The sequence below is a fragment of the Serpula lacrymans genome (assembly GCF_000218685.1).
Source record: "Serpula lacrymans var. lacrymans S7.9 unplaced genomic scaffold SERLAscaffold_8, whole genome shotgun sequence".
Taxonomy (NCBI): domain Eukaryota; kingdom Fungi; phylum Basidiomycota; class Agaricomycetes; order Boletales; family Serpulaceae; genus Serpula; species Serpula lacrymans.
The window spans coordinates 1,072,249-1,099,106 of NW_006763297.1; the positions used below are offsets into that span (position 1 = coordinate 1,072,249).

General features: G+C 48.6%; 10 protein-coding genes across 10 annotated transcripts; 7 read left to right on the plus strand and 3 right to left on the minus strand.

The window, feature by feature from the left end:
- Nucleotides 1-677: 677 nt before the first annotated feature.
- SERLADRAFT_391985 (uncharacterized protein) lies at nucleotides 678-2,242 on the plus strand (the record flags this gene model as incomplete). The annotated part of the gene is made up of 8 exons (XM_007319393.1): nucleotides 678-922; nucleotides 972-1,024; nucleotides 1,077-1,088; nucleotides 1,147-1,240; nucleotides 1,305-1,434; nucleotides 1,486-1,557; nucleotides 1,614-1,795; nucleotides 1,853-2,242. The coding sequence occupies 8 exons, from the start codon at nucleotides 902-904 to the stop codon at nucleotides 2,126-2,128; spliced, it is 840 nt and encodes a 279-aa protein (XP_007319455.1).
- A 183-nt stretch (nucleotides 2,243-2,425) lies between these two features.
- SERLADRAFT_416073 (glycoside hydrolase family 28 protein) lies at nucleotides 2,426-4,946 on the minus strand (the record flags this gene model as incomplete). Its single annotated transcript, XM_007319394.1, has 14 exons — nucleotides 2,426-2,550; nucleotides 2,618-2,639; nucleotides 2,706-2,851; nucleotides 2,904-2,927; nucleotides 2,992-3,001; nucleotides 3,058-3,168; nucleotides 3,220-3,262; nucleotides 3,321-3,480; nucleotides 3,543-3,591; nucleotides 3,644-3,723; nucleotides 3,788-3,818; nucleotides 3,865-3,946; nucleotides 3,976-4,841; nucleotides 4,903-4,946. 13 exons carry the CDS (start codon nucleotides 4,307-4,309, stop codon nucleotides 2,458-2,460), a joined length of 1,185 nt encoding a protein of 394 aa, XP_007319456.1.
- A 922-nt stretch (nucleotides 4,947-5,868) lies between these two features.
- Nucleotides 5,869-7,068, plus strand: SERLADRAFT_469903 (uncharacterized protein; the record flags this gene model as incomplete). Its single annotated transcript, XM_007319395.1, has 4 exons — nucleotides 5,869-6,173; nucleotides 6,224-6,452; nucleotides 6,521-6,618; nucleotides 6,681-7,068. The coding sequence occupies 4 exons, from the start codon at nucleotides 5,919-5,921 to the stop codon at nucleotides 6,930-6,932; spliced, it is 834 nt and encodes a 277-aa protein (XP_007319457.1).
- Nucleotides 7,069-7,423: 355 nt separating this feature from the next.
- Nucleotides 7,424-7,973, plus strand: SERLADRAFT_469905 (uncharacterized protein; the record flags this gene model as incomplete). The annotated part of the gene is made up of 2 exons (XM_007319396.1): nucleotides 7,424-7,500; nucleotides 7,741-7,973. Coding segments are annotated over 2 exons (279 nt in total), but the record flags the coding sequence as incomplete, so codon positions are not given.
- A 1,128-nt stretch (nucleotides 7,974-9,101) lies between these two features.
- SERLADRAFT_391994 (uncharacterized protein) lies at nucleotides 9,102-9,312 on the plus strand (the record flags this gene model as incomplete). The annotated part of the gene is made up of 1 exon (XM_007319397.1): nucleotides 9,102-9,312. A coding segment is annotated over one exon (173 nt), but the record flags the coding sequence as incomplete, so codon positions are not given.
- A 983-nt stretch (nucleotides 9,313-10,295) lies between these two features.
- SERLADRAFT_450025 (uncharacterized protein) lies at nucleotides 10,296-15,754 on the plus strand (the record flags this gene model as incomplete). Its single annotated transcript, XM_007319398.1, has 12 exons — nucleotides 10,296-10,725; nucleotides 10,777-11,373; nucleotides 11,473-13,032; nucleotides 13,094-13,454; nucleotides 13,536-13,607; nucleotides 13,673-13,755; nucleotides 13,813-13,960; nucleotides 14,040-14,131; nucleotides 14,187-14,403; nucleotides 14,533-14,582; nucleotides 14,672-14,951; nucleotides 15,013-15,754. 12 exons carry the CDS (start codon nucleotides 10,296-10,298, stop codon nucleotides 15,341-15,343), a joined length of 4,221 nt encoding a protein of 1,406 aa, XP_007319460.1.
- A 162-nt stretch (nucleotides 15,755-15,916) lies between these two features.
- Nucleotides 15,917-18,739, plus strand: SERLADRAFT_450026 (uncharacterized protein; the record flags this gene model as incomplete). The annotated part of the gene is made up of 3 exons (XM_007319399.1): nucleotides 15,917-15,990; nucleotides 16,158-17,304; nucleotides 17,362-18,739. 3 exons carry the CDS (start codon nucleotides 15,917-15,919, stop codon nucleotides 18,028-18,030), a joined length of 1,890 nt encoding a protein of 629 aa, XP_007319461.1.
- A 1,036-nt stretch (nucleotides 18,740-19,775) lies between these two features.
- Nucleotides 19,776-22,969, minus strand: SERLADRAFT_469910 (uncharacterized protein; the record flags this gene model as incomplete). The annotated part of the gene is made up of 11 exons (XM_007319400.1): nucleotides 19,776-19,856; nucleotides 20,000-20,383; nucleotides 20,570-20,650; nucleotides 20,815-20,934; nucleotides 20,992-21,445; nucleotides 21,500-21,692; nucleotides 21,758-21,894; nucleotides 21,958-22,069; nucleotides 22,159-22,224; nucleotides 22,408-22,419; nucleotides 22,472-22,969. The coding sequence occupies 10 exons, from the start codon at nucleotides 22,871-22,873 to the stop codon at nucleotides 20,287-20,289; spliced, it is 1,674 nt and encodes a 557-aa protein (XP_007319462.1).
- A 235-nt stretch (nucleotides 22,970-23,204) lies between these two features.
- On the plus strand, nucleotides 23,205-25,282 carry SERLADRAFT_416077 (uncharacterized protein; the record flags this gene model as incomplete). The annotated part of the gene is made up of 5 exons (XM_007319401.1): nucleotides 23,205-23,414; nucleotides 23,463-23,595; nucleotides 23,691-23,842; nucleotides 23,922-24,507; nucleotides 24,572-25,282. The coding sequence occupies 4 exons, from the start codon at nucleotides 23,580-23,582 to the stop codon at nucleotides 25,258-25,260; spliced, it is 1,443 nt and encodes a 480-aa protein (XP_007319463.1).
- A 3-nt stretch (nucleotides 25,283-25,285) lies between these two features.
- On the minus strand, nucleotides 25,286-26,825 carry SERLADRAFT_469918 (uncharacterized protein; the record flags this gene model as incomplete). The annotated part of the gene is made up of 4 exons (XM_007319402.1): nucleotides 25,286-26,036; nucleotides 26,101-26,194; nucleotides 26,251-26,631; nucleotides 26,690-26,825. 4 exons carry the CDS (start codon nucleotides 26,770-26,772, stop codon nucleotides 25,608-25,610), a joined length of 987 nt encoding a protein of 328 aa, XP_007319464.1.
- Between the last annotated feature and the right edge of the window lie 33 nt (nucleotides 26,826-26,858).

Sequence of the window (26,858 nt, forward strand, 5' to 3'; positions counted from 1 at the left end):
GGAGAGCTCCTTCTTCTGGGTAGGAATGGGATGTCGAGGTCGAGAATGGGAGACATTGTAAGGCATTCGTGGATGATCGGGAGAGAAGTGGTGAGGATGACGATCGGCAGTGGTGTTGCTTCGATGTCGTAAGGGTGTCGTCAGCGAGTCGAAAGGAAGACCGGGTACACGGTTGTCAGGTCGATAGGAAGGGCTGGGAGAAGAGTCAGTTTGAGCACGGGCACGACCTTGGGGTAGATCGTGGAGGAGAAACGGGGAGGAGTGGAGTGGTGCTGTGAGACTACCGTGAGCACTGCCATTGTTGGGTGTCGGCGATGGGGGATGACGGTCAGCAAGTACGGAGACCGGGTATTGATGCGGCTTATGGGCGCCAAAAGGAATACGGAAAGGATCAGAGGGAGAAGTGAGACCGAGGGCCGAAGTAGCGCCAGTGCGGGAACTGGAGGGAAAGGCAGTCAGGCCAGCCATGTCCTCATCCGCGTCTTTCGGTAAGTCACGCGATAGCTCGCCGGTCTGGGTGTTCGCATAGTAGATCTGGAGGGCGGTGTCAGCTGTTGTCAGACAAAGATAAAGAGGAGAGAGACCTGGCCGTCTGGAGTGACCTGGGGGATCCAGAAGTCTGCGGCATGGGGGGTGTGCTGCGGGGTGAAGGGAGGGGGGAGGATGCTGTTATGGGGAGAGAAGGAGGAAGACATGGAGAGAGTGGACGACGAGCATCAGCTTTGCCCACCATACTCGCCAAAGGGAAATGTGCTGAATAAGCCATATGATCAATAGTACTAGGTCGAGTGGCTGTGATAGAGCTTTATCGATCACTGCACTGCTCCTCGGCCCGGTTCCCTCTGATGTCATCGCGACCTCTCCCAACCTCTCTCTCATCGTCCCTCCATCCACATCCACAATGTCCCAATACACAGTCAACGTACGTCCTTTCATTCCCCCTCCCCTCCCCACCCCTCATCTCTTCACAGGTATCCGGCATCTCCCCCTCCACTACAGAAACCCACCTCCACGACTTCTTCAGGTACCCTTCCCTCTTTCATATTCTATATTCACATCTCATCCATCCTATCAAGCTTCTGCGGAAAGTCGGTGCACAGATACTCGTCTGACATCTTCTCGTCCAATTGACACTTCATCCTGTAGCATCAAATCCATCGACCACAAAGAATCCGATGCATCCTCTAAATCTGTTGCCATTCACTTCGAGAAGCCCTCGGCTGCACACACAGCATTAATGGTACAACTCGCCCCCGTTCATTTATCTGACATGTATCCTCGTGCCTAATCTCACAACCATACAGCTCAACGGCGGACACCTCGATGATGCAACTCTGCATGTGACCTCCACCTCGGTTCACCCAGATCATCACGATAACGAAGAGCACCACCCCGGCGCGCATATCGAACAATCAGACAAGCCCAGAGCAGGCAGTGCGTCTTCCACTACTCACACATCTCCCCCCTCATCTTATTCTCTTCCAGTTGCCGCCGAGTATATCGCAAAAGGATACAAGCTGTCCGATCACATCTTACAGCGTGCCATCGAGCTTGACAGTATGTCAATCGCATTTCTAAATTAGCTTGATATATATTCACCGCTCTTCATTTAGACAATCAAGGAATTTCTAAACGTTTCCTGAGTTACATGCAAGGACTCGACACATCAGTTGGAAAACGTGCCCTGGGTCCCGATCAGACCATTTCAGGAAAAGTACAATCCACCCTCCAAGGTGCCACCACAAGGGCGAAGACCATCGACGAGCAGAAAGGTTACACCAAATCAGCTCACGAGGTGATACTGAATGTGACGCATATAGCAACTCAGTCGGACTGATGGCATATTTTTCAGTACTACTCAAAGGCCCTGTCTTCACCGTTTGGTCAGAAGGTCTTCTCATTCTACACCACCACCTCGAAGCAGGTCCTTGATATCCACGAGGAGGCCCGTCGTATCGCCGATGAGCACAAGGCTCAACAGCCCAGTGCCCCAAAGCCTAAATCAGAGGAGACCCCAGAAGAAAAATCTACTCCTGTCCCCGCCGATGCGGAGGGCGCAGCACCTAGTGCAGCTGGTTCAGAGGCACAGCCCGACTCCTCTACTCAGGCTGCACCCACCGTTGTATGAAGAAAGAATTTGTACTTATACATTGATTCTGCCGGGTCAATAGCACGTTTACACAATGTACATAAATACGTATACGGCTAGGCTGCATTGTAATCTTACTTGAAGCGGTTAGCGTAAAGGCTCTGTATGGCGATTCTCTCTGAGATCAAGGTCACCGGCAATCTCGATTGTGTAAACTTCATCAAAGCTTTTTCTATTTTGCAAGTCTGTGCATTTTACTGTGCATTGCACAGACGGTCATTTGACCGCGATTCAAGGAACAAATATGTAAATTTTAACAATAGGGGGTCGGCCCATGTGGATTGCCGTATTATACATACCAGGTATTATCAGCAGGCAGAGAGCTGACTCAAGCCTGTACCGCAGGCATTAGTTACCTCAATTTCTACCGTCGCCCCACCTTCTTTGCCAAGATCCACGTTCTGTTAGCATCAAACAGCTTAGCTAAATTCCGTCTGTGACAGGCCCCTCCCCCCGTGAGAGACTCACCTCAAAAGTCATGCCGGTGCATCTGGAGATTCATGCAAACTCCGTAAGTAAACTTGACTTGACGGTGACAGGCGGGAGGATCACTTACTCGTAGCCCGCGATGCAATCAATCATGATGGTGGGACGTGTGCTGTTGTCGCCCGTCCCGGAGATGTTTTCAAACGTGATATCCGTCCACGTGATGTTCCCTGTGGTCGCGGGACAGGCTTCATTGGGGCACCAGAAGGAATCGACCTGCGAATGGCTCCCGTATAAGATATGCAGATATTGAAAACACACAGCGTACCTGGAGCGGATAAGCGATGTTGGTCTAGGGTATGCGTCAGTCTAACAAAGCAAAAAGCAAGGCCAGAAAGAAAAAAAGAGACACGGACAAAGGTAAAGCTGCAGATTCAAATTGTTAGGATTCTGGCAGGGGAGAGAACATCACAAGTGCTTACTCGACATAAGTTGCATTTGTCACCAGTCCAGACGCGGTGGGATAAGATTTCAGAACGATGCCACCATCCCCATTTTGCTGTGTGACGTTCTTATAATAGACATTCTGCACACTGCCAATGCATAGTTAGCTCTAATACAAAGCTACGGACAAAGATGCTGACGAGATGCCAGTGGCATCGTTACCAAACGAGCCTATGTTGCATCCTGATGCATAAAGTCAGACTGGGGACCGCTCATAGATGAGTGAATGCACTTGGCATACCTGCAGAGTAGAAGCACTGTATATTCTCTCCTACGAAACCATTAGTAGGTGCCTTAACCGTCACACACTCGTCCCCGTTTTCAACCGAAACGTCGTGGACATAGTTATTATTTCCAGACATGTCGAAGCCGTCCGTCTCGCCAATATGGTCTGCGATAATCTTGACAGCAAGTCATCTCAAGATCAGCACGCTACATAGCTTCAAGGCAGAATGTCACCCACTTGCATGTCGTGTGCCACGTTATTATCTCCGATTATCGTGACATGGAACCTGGCACAAAGATAATTGACACTTGACCATCAATTAGAATTGTGATACTTACATCGGGGAATTGTTGAGAGTTACACCACTCATGTCGATATTGTTGCATGTTTGAAACCGGACAAGGCGTGGTCGATTCGGCTGACGAATGGAGCATCATTCGACTGAGACGAGAAAGAAGGAAGAATATGCTTTACATATGTACCCAGGCTGATGGTATAGTACACGCCATGAGACTGGAGTCGCAACAGCAGACCATCTTGAGAAAAGGAGGAGACTTACTTTTCATCAGGGCGCCAAAGGTCCCCGTGTCCATAAATAGTACCAGTACCCTGCCAAACAACTTGGAGAGCGGATGTCAGCACTATAATGAGTGATGTATGCGAGACTCACTGTTGTTGCAATCATCGAAAGAGAACAAAGTACCGGACAGCGAGGCATTAAATATCAGATTCAAGTCACCGTTAATCTCGATACTGAAGTCTGCGACATTCGTGAGCGTCACAGCAGTGACCAAAGCATAGGTCCCAGATGGAACCAAAAGCACAGTGTCTGTCGCGTCAGAGGTCGTCGCACCAGCAACGCAGTCATTGTATGCGGACGTTATAGCAGGTGCGATATCGGTAGAGTTGTCCGCAACGCCTCCATAATCGAGGACATTGCAAGTAGTGGCAGCGAAAGCGCTCGTGGCGAGCGACACGAGTAAGATGACAGTTCCCAGATACATTTCTTCACCTATGAGTTGGTATTTTGGCAATTTGTCCGGACCATGGTGGTCGACCTTTATACTGGAGCCAAGGTGCAGTGCGATGTATCCAGTCAGGTCGATAGCGTGAGTATCATGCTACCGTCTATACGCATGGTATTGAATACTACGGCCAGTTCTGTGAAAGAGAAGGCTTTTCCTGAGACTCCAGCGCTGCCTTGATATCCGGGCGGCCCGCCATATGTTGAGGATAAACTTCGCAGTCACAGTAGATCAAATGATGAGCTAAATGTGTGCATTTACCTTGGGTAAGGGTCACTGGTATGTATGGAACTGCAAGTAATGGGTCCGAGGCAGAACTTGATAGCATGCAACGCTACTGGGAAGCTACACGTCTGTCCGGGAAACGCATGGGAAGCATTGGACACAAAAACAAGAAAAATCTATGATTGAGGTCAAGAACAAATACAAAGGGAGGTGGGCAAGCTGGTGAAGGGTCGTAATAAGACCAGTAGGCGGACGAGGAAAGGGCGCCCTGAGCTTGCTCATCCCACTGGCTGGGTCTTCAGCCATTTCGGTATTCCTATAAAGTCAACTGAAAATATAGGACTGACCAAGTGGATATACAAGAAGGATTCTGGAGGTCTTAGGCACACGGAAAGATCTGCAATAATAATGTATGTCTGAGTCTGATCCCATTCGTCGTCACTTTGTCAAGCTTGAGGATATCATAGTAACTGGCTCGAAGTAGGAAAGGTCAGGAATTTCCCGAAGCAGCACTTCGGACGGACACCGGGTCCAATTATCCGTATAAGCTCTTACTCGGGCCGCTCCCGGAGCAAGTCTTTGCAGCTTTACTTTTTCTCTCACTGCAGCAGCCTGACTCTGAGTGCGTGTTTGTAGCAACTTGAAATATTGCACCACTAGCTTGCCAGTAATGACATTTAAATCCTTCTTTTTTGCGATTTCTCCCCTCGAATAATGGACGTGCGCCACTGCTTGGATGTGCAGTGGTGGGCTCTGCCGTGATATCAGAGTCTGCCATTTCAATCTTCTTAATCGTTGTTTCGCCAGGCGGCTCAGCTTCGCCGACCAGTTCAAGCCCCAGATAACGTCTTTGCAGTGCTGCCGCATTCGATATGTTCATTCTCCACGCCAACGAAGGGCGGAATATCCTGCAGGTCACAACTGAGGCGGATCGGTATGAAGACGAACTTGGAATACTTCGAGGCTAATGCACCAGATAGCTAACACAGTGCGTGAGTGTAACAAACTATATATTCCACACTTGATCGTACTTATTACTTCATCATTAGCTATTCTCTGATACGAGTACTGTACCAACATTTATCGGCCGAAGTGCGGAATCCCAAGTACTCGGCCGAGGACGGAACTATATCAGCATGTCCACTGACCGGGGATTCCACCTTTGCGACGGGTATTGAGCAAGATGTACGGAGGCATTTGACATATTGTCTCCTAGTCCGAAATTTCTATGGTTCGGCCGGCCGACATCGTTATCTTTGAGGCCCCTGAAAACAGATACTCCAGCGCTATAAAGACAATGATTTATCCTTCTCATTACAATCTAAGTGGGGCTGATCTGCCACAGACTTGTAAACTGCTTCCAATGTTAACAGAACAAACTGAACGCGATGTCGACCAGAAGCCCGACTCCTCAGGCTGGTCTGCGTCTCAATACAACCACACCGCCTCTTTTGTCTATTCTGCTAGTTACACTGCTCCAGTTCTAGCTGCTCTGAATGCTCAACCTGGAGAACGCATCATAGATTTTGGCTGCGGAACGGGAGAGCTGACTCTTCAGATAAAGGATATCGTAGGCGCTGAGGGTTTCGTAGTCGGAGTGGACGCCAGTGAAAGCATGGTAAGCTGGATCATGCACGTATTTACCGAGTTGTCACTAAATTCCATCAGATTACAGGAGCTAAAGCAAACGGCCTCGAGGCCGCATTCGTGTCTGATATTCAAAACCTTCAGACCCCAGTTTCTTTGTTCGAAAATAATACGTTCGATGCGGTGTTCAGTAACGCAGCCCTTCATTGGTGCAAACGCGATCCAAAGGGTGTCCTAGAAGGTGTGAAACGTGTCCTTAAGGAAGGAGGGAGATTTGTCTGCGAAATGGGGGGTTATATGAACTGTGTAGGTGAGTATGATTACCTTCCTATGCCAATGACACTACATCCAGATGTGCTAATTTCCCATCACGTGGAGGCCCAAGGATGGCTTTGAACCACGCTGTGAAACGACGTGGATATGCTTCTGAAACTCTGGATCCTTGGTATTTCCCGTCAATTCATGACTATGAAAATGTACGTCGTGTCTACTTGTCCAGTACTATCCCATTTTCTTATCGCCCAATTCGCCTTGATAGCTGTTACAGTCTTCTGGTTTTCATGTGGATCATATATCCTTGCACCCTAGACTTACTCCACTCTCCGCTGGAGGCTTACACGGTTGGCTTCATTTGTTTGCAAGGAATTCCTTTTTGAAAATATTCAACGACAAAGAAGCCGAGGAAATTATAAACGAAGTTGTGCAGATGTGTGAAGTAGATTGCAAGGACGGGAGAGGTGAATGGTCGATGATGTATGTGAGGCTCAGGTTTTCGGCCACACTGAAATAATATGTTTACCGTCCATCAAATACTCGTCTTAAATCTCATGTCAACTCAGTTGAAGCATTCTCCGCGGCTCTGCTGTCGAACTAACTAATTGGAACTCAGCGATGATGGTTTGTTTGACCGAGCTTGGATAAATTTTGTTATATATTACTGGCACTCTGGTCTTTCAAGCCTTTCAGCAGCTTTCAAGGCGGGAAACATCCATTTCTGCATACATTCACATGGCGCGCGTACGTGAGAAGGTCTATCAATAACACCCTCCCACAAGGAAACCGTTGTACTCTGTATGGCATTGATATTATGACCCATTATTACCGCAGTGTTATGGGAATCGCTAAGGCACTCCTCAGGTACTCGACGCATGGATGCATATTACTATGCAACGACGGTACTGCTACGGTACAATGGAAGGGCCCCCACTACGATCCTTGGATCACTTTCCCATGTAGTTTGACGGGAGGCGATATATATTGATGTTTCGCGCTGCAGTTGTTAAATGACAATGATATTACTATGACAGACGATGGGGGCTCGCAGAAATACGAGTAATCGGCCTGACGACGTCATGACTGCGATTGCCTTTCGACCGTTGCTTTCCTTCCACTACACAACCATCTCAAAAGCCTGACTTGGTGCATTCGATATTGGTGATAGCATACTGTTATCCATAGCCAAGACTTGGCCTGGATTCCGTCACCTGCGCCTCGGCTTAGCTAGCTGCACTCTAAGAGGAGTGGCATCACTGGGTATTCACTGCCCAAGATTATGTATGTTAGTATTTAGGTTATGTGTATGTTCCAGCATACTGGAGAGATTCATCTACTTCGTGTTTTTGCGATTAGGCGACCCGCGCATTGACAGCCCCAGGCGATACTACTTCCGTTTTATCACATTTATCCCCCAAGCTTACACAAAAACGAAGCTTGGAGGACATATGATGGTGTCCTGGGACATGGAAGAGAGGAGACAGGCGGTCGACACTGGAGGTGACAGAAAAATGGCTGAGGGTCAAAATCTTGATGGTGCTGGTTCCAAACCGACCAAGTAGGGGACCGATTAAGAAGACATCCATGAATGTGATACGTCTGACGAGCGAAAAGTACTGTTGATCGGCCTCGTTATTGTGACGCATGATTGCGAAAATATGGTTACTTACTTGTACTTGGCACTTATAATTATTACCACCAGCTTAAGGTATATTTTCCAATAGTGACTCGATAGTCATTTTTATGACACCTTGATGACCTTGAACAATCTTCATGTAGTATGGCGTATATATGTTTAGCTTTACACTGATGGTTTCTGAATGGAAGCGAGGATTCAGTTACTAACATAATTACATGGACGCTTTGAAACTAGTTCGACTCTCTGCGAGTCACAAAAAGTATATTAAATTCTGCTTAGTAAGCTGGGTGGCACCTTCACTGGATATAAAAGCCCTGTACGAGGGTTCTTCTGACCATGCACTTGGAGCAACTCGGAGTCATTTGGACTCTTATTTTTCTCCCTCTGAAGTTTGCGCTGTCGTCGTCTCATATACAGCCACGCCTTTCCCTAGTGCATCAAACAGCAGAAAAGTATAAATTGTCAGTATTTTGGACGCCCTGCTACTTTCGGACGTATCCTGTGCGTGTCAGTTGGCAGAATACTAGTGAGAGCGGTGATTGCAGGGAAATACGCACGGTGTGTTCCTTGACCTTGTAAATGATTCAATGAATTCAATTTAGCGGATGGACGAAAGGAGGAGCAGTCGTCTTCATCTGACACTGATCACCGTGGTCGGATTCTGCTCCGAGTTACGGCGGTGACAGAGCCTCTCTGAAACTCACAAAAGTAATTTCTCCGAGACGTCTTTTTGTTCATCAGTGTTGATTGCATCATATGTCGCTAGGGCCACAGCTTAACTAGGTGATCAGCACAGCGGAATATTTTTTGCTTCGTGACCACTACACCCAACAAACGACTGGTGAATTTACTGGAACAATACTTTCTCTGTTTTTCTTTTTCCTTGGGCTATCTCTGAAAAATGGCCATATCTACATCTCTAACAACTACTCAGCTCACCTCCGTTCCCCTTTCAGCACACTATACACCTTCAAGGCCTATTGAAATCCCTAAACGGGGAAAACTTGTTCGTCCACCTATACCTTCACCTCTTAAATGTCCGCCGTCCCCGGACCTCATTTTTCCAATGTCTCCCGAGTCTCCCTCCAGAGAATCACCTCTTACTTATCAACATCTTACTCCCAACACACTTCATAATTCCCATGACGAACTTCCTACCCAGTGGTACTCGATTCGCTCTGATTCTCGTTCCTCCTATGAGCCATTCATGTACCAATTCCCAACTCTTCCACAAAATAATACTGCTGTTGGCAGAGACAAAAACTTATCGCCTACTACGATGTTGCCGCCTTCCAACGGCTCTCCGAATGTTTATGGTCGCACTCAGTCCCAAAAATACCCTGCAACTACTTTCTCTCATGCCGTTTCCTCGCGTCTCTCGTCTGGAAAGAAATCGCAGCACCCTACTGTTGTCAACAGGCGTCTTAAGCATACGTCGACCTCTTCAGCGCAGTCTCATGTTCATCCCTTGATACCCTACCGCGCTGGTTATATTTCGCCGCCAGCACTTTCTATCATCTCCAACGATGATCGAGACGCGGAGCAATACTCTTGCATGGACATTGAGTCAAGCGTCTATAGATTCGATAGGTTCTTGTTGGGTGGGGTGGAGGACGAAAAGTATTGTTTGGCAGGTTGATTTACCACCGCTCACCAAAAGCTCCCATATTCAAGAGCATTCTATCGATGGTGATTTTGCGAATGGTAAGGCAACTTGTTATTCTGTGTCATACATCTAATATATGTGATCGTTCTTCAGCATCGTCTATCTCGAAGTATCGATTTTTTTTTCATTGGACTTTAGCATCTTGAAACACCATCACTCAAACACTAAAAAACTAGAGCACACAGCATGCATTGGACTATTTCATTGCCCGCCCCACAATTTGCATTTTTCACGTCTTGTTCCGCATATTCTCATTCTCATTCCGTCACATACTCATCACTACAGTAGCCTTTCATTGTGTACTTCAATATCATAATTAGCAGTGAACAGTGACTTCATGATATGCTTCGAGCTCGTTCGTCATTAGCGCAAGTGTCAGTCATACTGAATGCATAAAGTACCAGCAAGCGAGAAGCGATGATCATTTCGCCAAACATGGCCAAATAGTGGTTTATTTGGACCAACAACCAACACATAGAGATCACGTGTTATGCAAACGCGCCGCCAAAACTGCTGTAGTGCTGAACCACACGCTTCTTTCCTTTCGCAACGCCTAGCGGCCATCGAGCTCGACGATGACCAGCACCATCCCATCATCACGTCCAGCATGGCAGACGGATGATCTAGATGAAGAGTGGATCGAGGATGACGACGAAGACGACGAAGCTGGAAATTCATCACTGGGTACTCGTTCCATATCACTTACAGCACCTTTACCTGGCCTAGTCCAGGTAACGAGTCCTATCGAAGACTCTCCTACAGGCTCTGAAGTCGGTGGAACATTTCTGATTAGGCAGGACATGCCTGCCGTCCCATTCTTGCCCAAAACACCTGGCAGAAACAACCCAAAAGGTATAAAAGACTTCTTCAGTCCCCTTGCGCTAGAAAGAATGTTTGAGCCTCCCTCACCACCGAATGCACGACCAACCAATCTACCATCAAGTCTCACCGCCGCTCCTTCTGTACCTTCTCGGTTGTCTCAAGCACATATGCCAGAGGAGGATAGTCAGACAGAAGTTGATGGTGGACTTCAGAAAGACAGCTTGACAAGCCCAGGGACTGTGAACTCTTTGACTCCTTCGGGGCTATCTGACCAGAGATCAAGCATGGAATGCCGGTTTACATTTACTGTTCCTCGTCAGACACCCCCTCACGCTGCGTTTCCCCTGGCTGAGAGCACTCCTGGACCCACATACAGTGCTGCCAACCCCCCTATGACCGATCCTCGTCTGCGTCTTTTTCAACTACAATATGACACGTTTACTCGCGACCACCTCTCTGCTATGGTTGATTCTATCGCGGTAAATACTCCTTCAGGTGGCAGTGGCGAAGCCAATGGATCATCATCCAGCTTTGGAGGCCGTGGTTTGTCGAGGGTCTCTGAAGCCACTGCATCAGATGTTTCACGTATACGCAGTATAAAGCGTGTCAAACTAAGTCCACGTAGTGATTTTTACGGTGAAGGCGATGGCGACGGTGCTACTATTGCGCGGCCTAAAACACTCAGGAAAGATTACATCGGGGAATCGCGTTCTCTTATGCAACAAATCAAACAGGCTCGTGATTTCTCGACTATCTCCACGGTTGCGAGTTCTCAGTCACCTGCGGCGGAAGCAGTGGACGGCGATGATGTATCAAGACGCACACAAACAGGTAGGGGCTAACATGTCTTCTGATTGACCAGCTTATATCTTCCTTTAGGTCAGAATGTTCGCCCCTCATTTCTGGGCATACCTGATCACAAAAGTAGAGTCTCATCGGAATCTTCGAATACCAAGCGGGAATCTACTTATTCATCTCTTGCATACCGACAACAAGCTGCTGATCTTATGCAGCAAATTAGAAATGACATGAAAGGACATAAACGACTTTTTTCTGGCGAAACAGATGCATCTCATTTGCCCCATACAGGCGATAGATCGACAGCTCACTCATCTTCTCCAAGCACCCACCACTCACGCTCATCCAATATGTTTGATGATCAAGCAAGTCGGACTCATTACGTGCGACATCGACAGCGAAGCGCATCAAATCGAATGCCTCCTTCTCCCCGATCAAAAGCAAGTCCAAGGAAAAATGCTCGCGGTCCCAGTACAGCTGATGCAGCCAACGATGGTCTGGCTCGCGATATGTCCAATATGTCAATCGACGTTCCTTGGTCCATTGTGGATCGTGATGCCTCCGACTCTGTTGCTGATCCACTACCTACAGATATACCTCAAATCAGAGTGAGCCCATTCCCCGAGCCAGTGCCCCTTGCGCCCCAGAGACACATATCACCCTCTTACCCCTCTTCTTCCATTCGATCGGGTCCGAATGAAGACCTCAACCGATTTGTTTCTTCGAGTACGGCTTCTGGTACAACCGTCACAGCGAGCAGTGTCCCTTCTTTTGTGAAGCACTCTGGACCAGTGCAGATAACACGCATAGCTCCCTCTGATGTTCCCGCTTTGCCCGAAAGAGTGGGTAAAATGGTGTATGACAGGACTCTGATGAAGTGGGTAAAAACCACGGGACGCGAGGTCACAGAGGCCGTGGAAGATGATAAGAGAGATCAAACTCTTGGGACAGACAGTAACGCTGAGAGCGAAGATCCTTTCAGGGACATAGAAAGTCTGAGGGAAGATGATTCAGGGGGACCAGCAGCATGTTCACAGGTCGAGTTAGAAACCAGCCATATCGAAGACTTAGAGGAGCATATCGAAGGAGGCGATGAAGAGGAAGCTGAGTTGATGTCTTTCTCGTTCGATGGCCCATCCATCGCGGGCATCCCCGTTTCCGACTTGGATGAAGCAAATCAAGATACCGACTCAGAAACAGACTCTGACGACGATGACGAGATTGTAACAGAAACTACAGACGAACAAGACCAAGAAGAGCCGTTTGATTCGGACGAGGAGGTGGTTGAGGAAGCTCAGCCAGTACACGTCAATCGATCAATATCGGTTCGCACGGCAGCTCACTCATTCGCAAACGCAGGCACACCTGTCGCCGCACCCCGAGTGGCCTCGGCTGTCATGACTCCCGTGCCACCCCGGTCTGCTCTAAAGAGTACAAGCGTTACCCCAATGTCAGCCATGAAAGATCCTAGCAAGTATAGAACACCGGCACAACGACTGGGTCATCGTCGATCTGTGAGTTTTTCTGATGGCAAACGAGAAGGCCCTATCCGAGGTCTGCACAGAAGGGATGGGAATGATGCTTACGATCAAGCTAGCCTATCAGACGGCCCTGATGTCCAGACCTCGAGCTTTGTACCTTCTGCACGGTCGAAGCGGATTGCGGAAATGATGCAAAATTTCCAGGATCCCGGTAAGTCTTTTCGTATTGACCTTTTCATGGGGACTGAGCCGGTGCATTCCTTGAGAAATAGAAGACGATGCTTCGCCGACGAAGTCGGCCAGCTCCGGTCGACCTTCCACGGAAGAACTGCAACCACTCGAGGTTAGACGACCAACCTCTCAGGATCTAACCGACTTCAGTGGTCAAACTTCTCGAAGGGTATTCTCAAGGTCATTCAAGCATGCAAACCAGACAGACCCCAAAGGCAACGCCACGTTTTTGACCGAGTGGTCATTTGGCCTAGCGCGTGACCGCCTCGTGCAGGTGATCACAGATATCCAGCCGTTTGAGCCATACTGGGAAGAGTTGGACTGTATCGACTTATCGAAGAGGACCTTGGAAAGTGTGGCACGGCTGAAGGAATTTTTGCCAAAGTTGGATTCATTAACGCTGTAAGTCGCGGCGTGTGAAATGTCGCGGACATTACTGGTCTGATGCGACAATGTTGAACCAGTTGACTGATCTGCTGACAGGAATTCCAATCAACTATCTTGGTTAAGCGGAGTACCCGGGACAGTCCGGACACTTTCTGTCGCCTCCAACTTGTGCGTTTTCTCCCGAATAATCAATCACACGGATGAGGGCGTGTCTGACCTCGTGGTGCCAACAGGCTAACAGGAGTCACATCATTCAGCCACCTCCTAAATCTTGAGAATCTGGACGTGAGCAATAACGATATCGATTCCCTAAGCCGTATGTCTCACTTGGTATCACCCTTGTTCTGTGGACTAAAATGGTTGAATTATTTAGAGCTGCAGTGTTTAAGACACTTGCGGGAACTACGGGCCGATGGCAACAAGCTCTCAAGTCTGGACGGTTTGCATAAACTGGATGGTTTAGTGAAGCTAAGCCTACAGCATAATAAAATTGAAGCGGTCGATTTTTCGGAGTGCTATTGGTGAGTCTAGTGCCTGAAATGGAATTTTTCTTATTTTTCTTTCTTTGGGGATAAACTCTGATTTGACATTGGTTTGTAGGTCGCGGCTAGAGATGTTGAATCTGAGCCATAACCGGTTAAATAGCATAATAGGGTTGACGTCCCTGTCGGCGGTAGTTGCCTTGAATATTGGTGCGTAAATAGTCGGAGGTGTCTAGACTTTGACTAACCGAGGATTTTGACGAAGATAACAATTCACTGGGAGAGCTTGATCCCGGTGGTTCGATGCCTAGGATGCGTATACTGCGTGTGAGTGCAAACCGACTGCAGCGGTTGAACGTAGCGCCCTTTCCAAATCTTCGCACTCTTTACGCGGACAACAACTCGCTTGGGACTCTCGTAAGAGCGGAGCGCTTGGCTAAACTGGAGAACCTGAGCATGCGAAATCAGAGTTGTCGTGACTTGTGAGTGTCAATTGAGTGCACTGAGAGGGGTTGACGTTAGCTAACGGAATGGGTCCATTGTACGTGCCTGGTTCGTGATGATGATACGATGATGATGACAACGACATGATGATGGGCGGCGATTTGCAGCCATCTCTCGAGTCGCAGTGTTCGCGATGTGAAAAGGTTGTATCTATCAGGTACGTCTATATTTGGGTACAGATTCTTGTGATGGAGTGTGTGTCGAAGGAAATGATCCAACCGTTTTGATGCATTACATTGTTCTTAGGCAACAAACTTAGAAGAGAGTTTATTGAGGAGCCCTGTTACAACCTGGTATATCTGGAGGTGGCGGCGTGTCGGCTGACGAGTCTACCACGCGAGTTTGGACGGTTGTCACCGAATCTTCGGGTGCTGAATCTGAATTACAACTTCCTGGAGGAGGCGGGTGGATTGGAGGGGTTGACGAGATTGAAGAAGTTGACCATCATCGGATCTCGGCTGAAAGGGACGAAGGGACTGGTGCGGATACTTCAGCGGATGCCCGATGTGGAAATGCTAGATTTCAGGTACGTATTGGGGACAAAGGGCGTTGTAATTTTGGCGGAGAGAGGCTAACGAGAGGAGTAGGATGAATCCATGCACGCTCGGATGGTACTTGCCGCTCCTGGTGAAAGATGTGCCTGGGGCGTTGCAGCCATCGGAGAACAAAGGAGGAGGGGGGGGTGTTGTGAGGGGTGAGAGAAGAGGGGAGTACAGCTGGCAAGAGCTAGACTCGAAGTTTCGAAGGGACCTGCCTGACGAGGCATACGTGGGGCGGCTTGGATATCGAGGACTTGTTATGCGTGGCTGTCCCCGGATACGAATGCTGGACGGAGTGGAAGTGTCGGAGAAGGAACGGACGAAGGCTAATGATTTGTTGGAGGGGATTAAGGGGAAGAGGAGGGGAGTGACACGGTAGGGATGCGTTAGTAGGAGGGCGGTGAGCTATGGGCGGGAGTAGACGGACCGGGCTGGGAGAGAAACGAGAGGACGGTGATTGGGCAGTGCGTGTCTTGGCGGGGAGATGACGGTAGCCTATTGGAGCGGTTGGAAGGAAGGACCGTGCAGGGAGAGAAGGGTGCCTGGCAGAAAGCAGGACTCGGATTACCGGATTGGGGGTGCTCATATGACCATTAGGGGGAGGTGACTGTGACGTGTGACACGGCCGTGTTTGTCGCGCTGAGATCTGGTGCGATCTAGACATAGAGGTCGGATCGGGCGGGACCGAGGAGCTGTGTGGTTGCTGAGGGTGATTAATTGAGGACACAGCTTCTGTTTTGCCTCGAATAAATATAATAATAAATATATGGATGTCCAAAACGGGGATGTGCTATTCGCTACCGAGTGGTCGACTGCGACGCCCAAATGAACCGGCAATGTATTCACCTTCCCACAGCAAATTACCTCTGCACAGCGATCTCTTTTCCCGACTCGGACTCCCCCTCCCTTTAAAGTCCCCCTCCCGCTCTCCCTCATCCTCAATTTCGTTCAAATGATCGAGCAAAAGCACCCCTCCGACAACAACATCCTCAACTCTTACAACGTCGCTCAGCTCCAGTACGCCTTGTAAGCCATCCCCTCCTCCTCCCCCTCCTCACCCACTCACCCCCCCACAGACCAGATACAAAGTACGACCCTCTCGTCTTTCACGACATATCCCCATCCGCATCCCCCGCCGTCCTGTACGTATCCCCCCCATCCCTAGTAACCACCACTGACCACCGCGTCTCCAGCCCCTCAGACGTGGACATTGACTATTCTGCACGCCGCATGTCCACTTCCACCGCATCGGCAGCAGACACAGACAGCAGCATTACATCCCGTGGCGAGAAACGTCCCTTGTCTCCCTCCAGCTCTCCCCAGCCCAGGCGATCTCGTCCTACCGACGCTTGGAACTTTCCGTCCCATCTCGAGAATAAACCGTCGCTCGACACCGCCCTTGACAGCTCAAAGGTACAGTTGCCTTCCATCTTTACGACATTCGAGGACCCATTCCGTCACGAACTACGCCGCGCCTCCTTGCCAAGCCTCCATTCGGACCCCTCAAATACTCGCCACAGACCTTATCCCCCCTCCAGTCTCCGCAGATCTCACAACCAATCTGGTCTTGCCTCCTACCAGTTTCCTTCTTCAGATACCCCAGACACTTCTGCTGACAGAGGCTCTCATCGTCCAAAGCTCACCGCTGACACTCACCTCCACCTCCCAAACTCTTTCCCTGACCACTCTCCCTACCCCGCTACAGCCCTTTCCTCAGATACCACTCCCTCCAGCTCCAATCTCACGTCCTCCTCCTACACCTCTCCCCTCACACCCGACGTCCGTCCACACCCCGTATCTGTAGCTTACAACGATCAAGACGCCTGGAGCGCCTCTCCTTCTGGTATCATTCGTCCAAGTTCCACACCCGGTCAATTGTCTACCGGTCCTGCCACAAAATACGACGATAATATTCGTCACTCTTCATTCAGCGTTTCTCAGCAACAGATGTTTGGCAGTGCAACTCGCATCTCCGGTCAACAAGATCGCAGAGGCTATCAGGGTTCTTCTATGAAATCAGACGACTGGAATTTCTCATCTCAGGACTATGTCTTGCCCCCCAGCAATTCTTCCTATCCTGTTTCTTCAAGTCCCCTCTCCACCTCTCATATCCCCGCATCTACACCGTCCGCATCCACTCGCTCACCTCAAGCTCCCAGCTCCACACTCGTAGAGCGCCCCACTCGCAAGCGTGGCAAGTTGCCCAAGGAGACCACGGACTACCTCAAGGCTTGGCTGCATCGCCATTCAGATCATCCGTATCCAAGCGAAGAAGAGAAAAAACAGCTGTGCCATGCGACTGGGCTGAGCATGAGCCAGGTATCGAACTGGATGATCAATGTATATTTTTACCGTTGTTTGTCCGACAATTTCGTCTTGCTGACATGTGACCTTTAGGCTCGCCGAAGAATTTTGGCTCCGGCGCACAGGGCTGCGTCTGGTCCCACGACCTCTGCTCCATATCCGCCTTCTGCTCGTGCAGGTCCCGTTCCGAGCATGCTTGACCCCATCGCGCGCCGCGCTTCAATACCCACTGACAGTCTGCAACTTTACCATCCCATGTCCCTGCAATCCATCCCCTCTTCTCAGGGCCATCATCACTCTTCAAGTGACTTTGGTTCTACTCGCCATCTGCTAGGTATCCCCTCAACTCGCTCTTCACAGCATTACGGCGGCGGTGGCGGCATCAGTTCATCCGGCGGCCTGGATTACTCCCAAAGTAGGCTCGGAATGTCCTATGTTCCAGGGCAAGGCCATCATTCCGGAAGCACGGCACAGTCTACCCAGTATCTCTCTTCCGGAGTTCCGATGTCTGCCCCACCATCCCTTTCGTCGAATCCATTTGCATCGCATAATATACATGGTCAACAGCATCAGCAGCATCATCAGCCATCATTGTATTCTTCTCAGCATCATCACTCGTCGATGTCCTCCAATTTCCTTCCGAGCCCGTCGCAAGGTACCTCACGTCTGCCTAGTCACTCGACTGAATCGCAGTCGCACAGTTATTACAGTGAGGGACAATCGCATCCCCCATCGTCCACTTCGTACTCAAACCCGCAGTGAATCCGCTCTTTATCTTTCCATATCGACCACGGATGGTATTGTTAACTCCGCAACATCTGATCCGTGTGTAACATTATTAGTATCATACCTACCTAAACTCTCTCTCTCTCTCCCAGTCGCTGTTGTACCTTGTTGGACTTTTTTTTGCATCTGCATTCTTCTTGGGACTGTTTTCTCTCCTTGGCCTCGTTGCTTGTTCAAAAAAAATTGATGCTCCCGTTTCGTCGACCAGGACTTTCCTCATCGCCGGGCTTCGGCAACACTTTTCTGCAGTTTCTCCCATAGCTCCTATGTTGCACATGCATCAACGGAGCACAGGTACATAATGCTCCCCGCATGTGCACCACGAAGCCTGGAATTTCGGATCTTCCTAGGTGGGGAGCTTCTATATATCGCACCTTTGTTGCTTCCATGCATCTCGCACTTCCTTTCCAATTTTATTCTTTTCTTAGATCCCAAAAATGATACTTTCCTTTTACATATCTCTTTTGGTCATCTAATTAGAGAAACTCGACATCACCTCCATCACGACTTTTTTTTATCTATTGTTCTTTCTTTTTCTTTCTTTCTTGCACTCGTTTCTTGGGGCTAGCTATCGCTGTTTTGTAATTTACTATCACCGATGTCTTGTTGCAGATGCCACTCGTATGCTTTATAACTTATACTACTACTACATCACCTTAATAGACCGTCTTGCTTTGCACACTTTTTATTACGTCAACTTGAGCCTTGGGCGTCTGGTGGAGAGGTACGAGTTTCATCCCATCAGCATCTGGCTGAGTAAATGAAACGGGTGCAGTTTGCAAAGCCTTACATACACTTTCCGCAGTGGTTCAAATAAGGACACAAGAACGGAGCTTCCGGGGAGGAGTGGCCCCATCTTCGACCCAGGTTCGACAACTCTCGCCATCACGGCTTTGTCCTTTGAGAGACGCTTTACCCGATCTAGGCTTCCTCAGCCAAGCTGCCATACGAGAGTGGCGGGCGGGAGAGACTGGGAGAAAGAAAAAACAACAAGACGGGAATTGCGGAAGAGCGTCTCCACTGAAAAAAAATCACATCAAAAGGTCCCATGAGGCCCTCGACGTCTAGTGCCCTATAACGTTACTCTTCACCTTTTTTTGTACACAATAAATCACTTTTCTAGTACGATGAGCTCCGTACGACAATATGGTCATAGTAGCTTTGCAATATATGGATTGGGCTCGTACGTGTGATCAAGCGACGATTGATGGAGCTCGATGGAGCCTCGTTGCGCATCGCACAGCACAAAGCACAAAAGAGCCACGATTCGAACAAGATGGTAGTTTTTCTGGAGATAAATTGAAGATGCGGCGGCAAGATGATAAAAAAAGTCGCCGATACTGGATTTCCAACCCATCAGTACAAAGCCTTACGGATTCTAGGATCAAGGCATTCCCGGTGGTGCCTTTGCAGAAAGACGCCCAAGAAAATACCATAAATGGTTCGGTCTAGGTTGTGATGGCTACCAAGTACATTGCCTTGTGATTGTAGCCTTGAGGCCACCCCACGTACGTACGCGGACCAAAACTGCCATCACGAATGGACTCAAATGAAGTAACCGTTTTTGATTTCTGGGGGGAGACCCCTTTGAGTATGCTTTTCACTACTGCATGGGAAGAGAGGGGTTGATAAACGTGAACATGTCTGCTGATCATCATCATGCGCATCAGCAGCAGACAGCAACCATTGAATGCTTACGGCTCATATATCTATAGCGTGATGTAAATCCTTGCACAAGGCTATGTAGCCACCTACGCCTTGAACGGAGTACACACAATATACCGTGGAACCCAGTGTGGAACCTGTTGGAATTGGAAGCGGCATCAGATCTGGAAACACTGAATACATTCCTCGAACAAATGTATAGACAAACGATATCCCTCCGTTGTCAATATAACACAAAGAAAGAAACCGGGGTTCGGGTATCAAAGCTACTAGCACTTACTCGTACAGTCACCGGGTCGCCAGTTATAGATAATATTGTAAGGGATGAGAAAATATCTAACATCTCTCTAGGTATCACCTGAACCTTGAAAACAACGAAAGGTGTATTTCCGCGGATCGAGTTATATGGTGTTGTGGAGGCGGCCGACGAGGATGGTTGTCAGGGATGGTTCGGATGGAGGACATGGAGCGGAGCTAGACAGGAGAGCGCATCAAGGGTGATGAACATGTTAAGAGTGACGTGAATGAGGACGATAGAGGCGATACGCGGGACGACCAATCGTGCCATTAGCTATCAGTAGGCAGGACAGAAACTAGAGAAATCGATAAAGGCATTTGGTTCCCGGCATCTGGTTCTGATTTCACAGAGGGACGGGCAACCACGCTATATGCAGAATAGAAATGCGTCAGCCAAAACGAACAAGAACCACATGCAAAAAAGGAAAGGGTAAAATTAAGGGCTGGGATCTCGTGACTGAAAGAACGAGCCGGAAGCTGAAGTTAGGCCTACGCATAATTAAGAAGACAAGATGGAAAGAAAACGTCCGGGAAATGCCATATGCACGCTTACTTGAAAGTCTTCTCGATGATAATCGAGGGATCTATAGAGAATTCGAGGTCGTGGAGGAGCGCGTATAGGAATATCTTGATCCTAGCGAGCCAAAAATATCAGCATTTGGTAAGATCTCGGTCGAAAAGATGCGACCCTGGTCAGGTTTAAAAAGGTATAGCAAAGCCACACATTGGCAATTACTGTACAAGCTAATCTTTCACATCCGTGCCTTCGCTTGATGGAGATACAAAACAAGTACTCACTCAGTTACAGCAAACTTATAGCCTATGCAACCCCGGCTCCCGCTGAGGAAAGTGAGTATATTGGAATAAAGGCCCTGTATGGCCTTGGCCTCTTTGGGAGGTTTCTCCCAGCGTTCAGGCCTAAATGGCGTGAGATATTCAGTCACATGAGCGGAAGGGTGGACAGGGTAAATCCACCTGAAGACATGGGCATCTTCACCCCATATGGCGCTGCTCTTGTTGACGGTTTGTATAGGCAGTGCTACGAGATCATGCTTGTTAACCTTGATGGATGACCTCGATGTCCCACTCTTATCAGTGAATGATGCGAGGACAGGAATCTCATCTTCTTGCATTGCGACCCTCATGGTGCATACCACTGGTGCATGTAGTCGCAGGGTCTCTCGCACGACCCAGTCCAGATAGCGTAGGTTAGCAACCTCTTCATCAAATGACGGGGACCCGCGCGATATGGTATGGAGTTCCGCGCGCAACTTTTTTTGACAATCCGGGGATTGAGCCAGTGCATAAAGACACCAAGTAAGCGCGAAGGAGGTTGTCTCGTGACCAGCCAAAGTGAAAGTAGATATCTGACAGAGAACTTCAGATATATTCATGCGGTCAGACGGGGTAGACGCAAGATTTGACCGAACTAGAAAATGAAGATCATGAATGATGGCCGTTTGATTGTGGATAAGAAACGCACTGAGGACGCTCAGTAAATCGCGGGGGAGGGCTTTCACGTTAGCAGGGAAAGGAGCCTGCGAGTTCGCCTTGCCGTCAAGGCGTGAGGCGTTATCCAGTTCAGCTGCCACTTCTTTTTTCCGTTCTTCGACTAATTCCAGTCCGATTCGGTCGAGGATACTATGTGCGTGTTTCATTAATGTATTATGACGGCGCTAGATGGGGTCAGTATAGAAATCTGGCGCTTAGTGTAGGTTGATGAATGAGTGAACGTGCTTACAAATATTCGAAGCAGCGGGAACCATAGCTGCAAAATAGCTGCAGTTCGAAATTTCTGGCTGGTGGTGAAGATGACATTATAAGCACTGGCCAGTTCGTTGTCGTCTTTCGCGAGGGCATCAAAAGAGTAGCCAAAACCTACGGAGTAAATGAGTCGATGGTGTGTGCATAATACGGACGGGAAGCCATCAGGGCACTCACCGGCAAGACCGATGACGTCGAGAGCAGCTTTCGAAAGCCACGCGCATACATCGATGCGCGAAGCTTCGGCGGCATCAGCTTCTTGGATCGACTTCATCCACACGTCTCGTACCTACAACGTGCATAGCGAGGGACGGAAATATGAGTTCAGACCACAGGTATAACCGGAATGGGGCGAAATAGGAATATCACAATGCATACCTCATACGCCTTTTGCCAAAATATAGGGGTCAGTGATTTTATTTGAGAAGTCGTAAATGCCGGAGCCTAAGAGCCAGAAAAGGAATTAGAAATTACTTAGGCAGAGTAGTTAGCATGTTGAAGTTGAGATGGTACAGTGACACTCCCTGAACACAGCTCTCTAAATACAAGCAAGTAGTAGTACACTTGAACATATCACGTAGAACGTTTGTGTAAAGGATATCAAATAGATGCGAGATCGTTACATACCAGGATTTTTCTCTGCAAGACGTATAAGAGAAATTAGGCTACCTCTATGATGGATGCAACTTACCTGTCTGTCGTGGTCTTCACCTTCCACTGTGAGTACGCTGTATTGTCCTGCACCCATGGAGGCCAAGTTCTCACGAATAAACTCAGGCTTGGGATACTTTTTGTGATTCGTCAAGACGTAAGAGATAGCGAGCGGATCTGTGGTGATTAAACGACAACCACCGAAGATACCTTTGTAAGCGAAAGCTGGGCCGTAGATGGCCTCCCATCGAGCGATGATGTTGTTATTTGCCTGGTCGTGCATTGCTTTGAGGTTTCCAAGGAGAAAAGAGGCAGCTGGGGGACCACGAAGGGATCGAAGAGGAGAGAGATGCAGCCTGATGATGAGACGAAGGAAATGCGAAATAAAATACAAGAAGAGTGCACCGCCAGCAAGGGCGAGGTAGTGGTAGATATGATGCATATTGGGAATGAGATATCTGTCCAGCAGAAGTAAACGATGAGAACAAGTATATATACAACAACCAAGAAATACGAAAGCCCTTTTACCAGAGGTCGCGGAGACGAAGAACTGACCGTGACCAGGCATGCGAGTGCTACCGTGGGAACCGTTCGGCCATCTCGGCGCCGGGACTTGAGCCGCTCCTTTCACTGATCCATTCGCACAATCAGCTCAGTCAACTTCAGTTGTCCTGATATTACTTGTATTCTGCAGCATCTCTGGAATAATGGATTCAAAAACCGTGAAAATACACCAAATATTGTCCACTCCGCTAGCGTCCTCGCTTTTGTCCACACATCCTAATGATCTAGTATCATCAGGCTTCCTGGTTCCCCAATCGTGGACTTCGTGGTGGGAATGGGCTTCGTGCATCGACCAAGGCAATGGCTCACTGCGCCATCCAAAGTGGCTTACTCTCGTTCGCTACTACAATCGAACAGCGGCAAGCGATCGCCCTCTATCGCCAGACTTGCATTCCTGCGAGGGAAACGATACACTTAAAGTGAGTATACACTCACGTCCCATACGAAATACGCTGACTCTGGGGTAGGAGGAAGTCCAAACTCAGTTCAAAAATTTTACTTTTCCAGAGGGCCAGATTCCTGACGAACTTGCTTCCCTAATTGATAGCATTCGATGCCTGCAATTAAACCGCGATCTGTCCCCCATGTCGGTTTTACCGGGTCAGTCTGGGATCCCTTGTTATCGTTAACACCCCGTGTCTCTAATTTTTCTGTCTCCGCTATCTTCCACGCTGCGTTGCGTCACACTTCTTCAGATACTGAAGTGACTCCTTCTGCCAATCATCCCTATGGCATGTCCCCCAAAAAGGACCACGAGGTTACCCGCATGAGTACATTCATATCTCAGCTTTTAAATCGCAGGGGACTACACTCACTGCGACATGCTGTCGACGTCGGATCAGGTCAAGTCCGTTCATTGACGTTTTATTTCCCGTCCCTTTACTCGCCGAGAGATGGGATTTAGTGATAACACGAATTTTCCGTAGGGTTATCTCTCCCGTGCACTCCAGGACATAGGCGTTCATGTACTGGCTCTCGATTCAAATCAAACCCAAACATCTGGAGCAGAACGCTGGAAAAACAAAGCGGCCACTAGAAAGCAAAGAAAAAAGCAGAAAGCCGAAGTTACCCGGGCCTCGAACGTCTATGCGGCTGAAGATTTGAATTTGCAGATCTCTTGCTTCGAGCCGTCACCGACTCCGTGGACCAGACTCCAGGGAACGAATCATAATCTGTTGCCCAAAGAAGGCGTCATCTCACACAAGACGGTTCATATCACTCCGCAGACACTCCAGGCGTCTATCCAGGATTGGCTTCTCTCCGATGCGCCCGGAATTGGCGCTAGGAACGTGATTGGAGACATTTCAGTCAATGAAAGCGACCGCCCAGCGGAGGTCATCAAGGCTATCCCTGTTCTCTTGGTTGCCCTACACGCTTGTGGTTCATTGACCCCAGACATCTTGCGTACCTTCGTGTCAAATCACCGTGGCGGAGCTAACAGCAACCCCTCCACTTGGAAATCGCAGGCCCTGGTCGTTGTTGGATGTTGTTACAACTTGATGTCGCCCGCAGGTATCTATCGTGATTGCTTCGCTTATCGTACCTTTGCGCTGATGATCATTCGTTTGTATCATAGACTTCCCACTCTCGACAGGTCTTCGACGATCCTTTTCTGGCCAAAAACTTTCTCTAGCCTCTCTTCATCTCGCCGCTCAAGTTCCCTCACAATGGGCGCGAACTGCCTCCTCGCTTGATGCCGCCCGCCTTGCCATACGAAAAGTTGTCTATCGCGCCCTGTTACAACCGCTTCTTCAAACTTCCGTAGTTCGGAGAAATGTACACATGCCTGGTTCTAACCACGAACCAGATATTGCCAGCGACGAGGAGGCGCGGCGAGATAAGCTAGCCGGAACGGGAGAAACATTGGAAAACCGGCGTCTAGGCAAGCTGAATAATGCTGCATACCGGGACTGGGGTACTTTTCTTACCCAAGCTGGCATTAAAATGGGCGTCAGTTTTGAGAACTGCCTGACGGAACTTCCTGATGGTGAGAAATTGGCCGATGATCGCTATCGAAGGCAGATGGAAAGCCGGTTAGAAGTCCTTCATGTGCTGCGATGTTTACTCGGCCCACTTGTGGAGAGCTTAATCCTTTTGGATCGATACGACTGGCTGTGCGAAGAGCTTCGGCATACCCACGCGACAACAGCGGGAAATACAGGATTTGAGTGCAACGAAGAGGAAATGGACGTAGAACTGTTTAATCTTTTTGATCAAGCGACAGGGAGCGGACGGAATGTTGCTATAGTCATAGCACCTCGATGACGACATCGAATGTAAGATACACGGGAGTTGTAAGTCATTATATATTATGCTGGTTATGACTCTGAATCTACGGTAACATACAAACATGCAGACTGTCGATAGAAGTTTAAAGCTCCCGTTATAGCCTCTACCTTTACTTGGCTAAACCCGAGGCGGTCCACACTTGAATACTACCATGATGAATTTCGTTAGTAGCTTACATATCAGAATCGTAAGCATCATACCGTCCATCCTGTATTAGGGATGCGCTGCGCATAGGAAGACTATAGCTTCTTTCATACATTCCATACATCATCTAATCCAGTGTCTGCTAGAACAGTCAAAGCGTTACGAGACTTTAATGAAGGCTATGATCGGCCCTTCAGATTCCACCTGAAGACATTTTTACCTATCCTTACACATATCTCATCGATATCGAAACTGCCAACATTTACAGACGACAAGCGAGCCCCATAAACTGAATTCAACGAGGAAATCATGTCAGCCGGGAAATGCGGAATTCTAGGAAACTGAACGTTCGGTAGTATCTTGTCCTCAAGCTCTTCAGGCTGGGGATCCAATTGCGGTTCGCGCAATAAATTGTTTTCCGCTGAGGTAAGAGGCGTGGTCTTCGATGATGACGCGACACCTTCCAAAGAGGTATCGTTGAATACCGGTGCAGAAGGCGAAGCAAGAAGAGCCCAGGCAATGGAAGCATGAAATCGAGGTTCTACGTAAAATTCTTTTTGTCGAATCGCTTTCAGGACGGGTGTTAACGCCTGGGACATACTTCTCAACTATGGTATTATGAGTATTATGACTGAGCATGCTGTCCAGTATTGCATATCCACAGGAACATACCTCTTGATGGCCAGCGCCTACTTCAGCTGTAAGAAATGTCCTTGTGCGTTCATCGTTGGTTAGCTCCGTAAACATCGCAAATGATGCCTCGAATCTGCAACATGAAACCTATCAATGGCATCACAGGAAAGGGCACGAGATGACACTCACGGGGAATGGTTCATGGCTATAGTTTTGATAGCACGTTTTAGCTCATCTCTTTGGTGTGCCCGAAGAAATATCGGCCGTGACAAAGATATGTGGAATTCTCGGTGATGCAAGACCGTTCCTGGCGTGTGGTGTGTAGAAACATTTTCCCGCAAATCTTGGATCCCAATTTCATATGATGACGGTACGACTTGTTTGGTATAGTTGAGAGCATCCTCGATAAGTAAATTTAACGGATTGGTGGGCTCTAGTATCAGGGGTACATATATGTATGCTGCATACTGGCCATCCACATGGGGTACAGTGCGGATTCTTCCTTGATGGAGGACAGGATTATCGATGGGTGCTGGTACAACCAATGATGGGGTGAGAGCGGGTAACTTCCTGGATTGCAGGATCAGCCTGTTTAGCTAGAAATCGCAACAAGTCTAATTGAAATTACCGTTTCTTTGGAACTGGCTCCTTAGCTGTATTCTCGTCATCAGAACTCTCATACGAAACCAAGCCAGGTGCTTTTCTTATCATATACCGCACAACGAAAACGAAATGTTCAAGGACGTTCAGGTCAAGTCCCACTCAGTTTAGTGACACATTCGTGACCCTAACCCCAT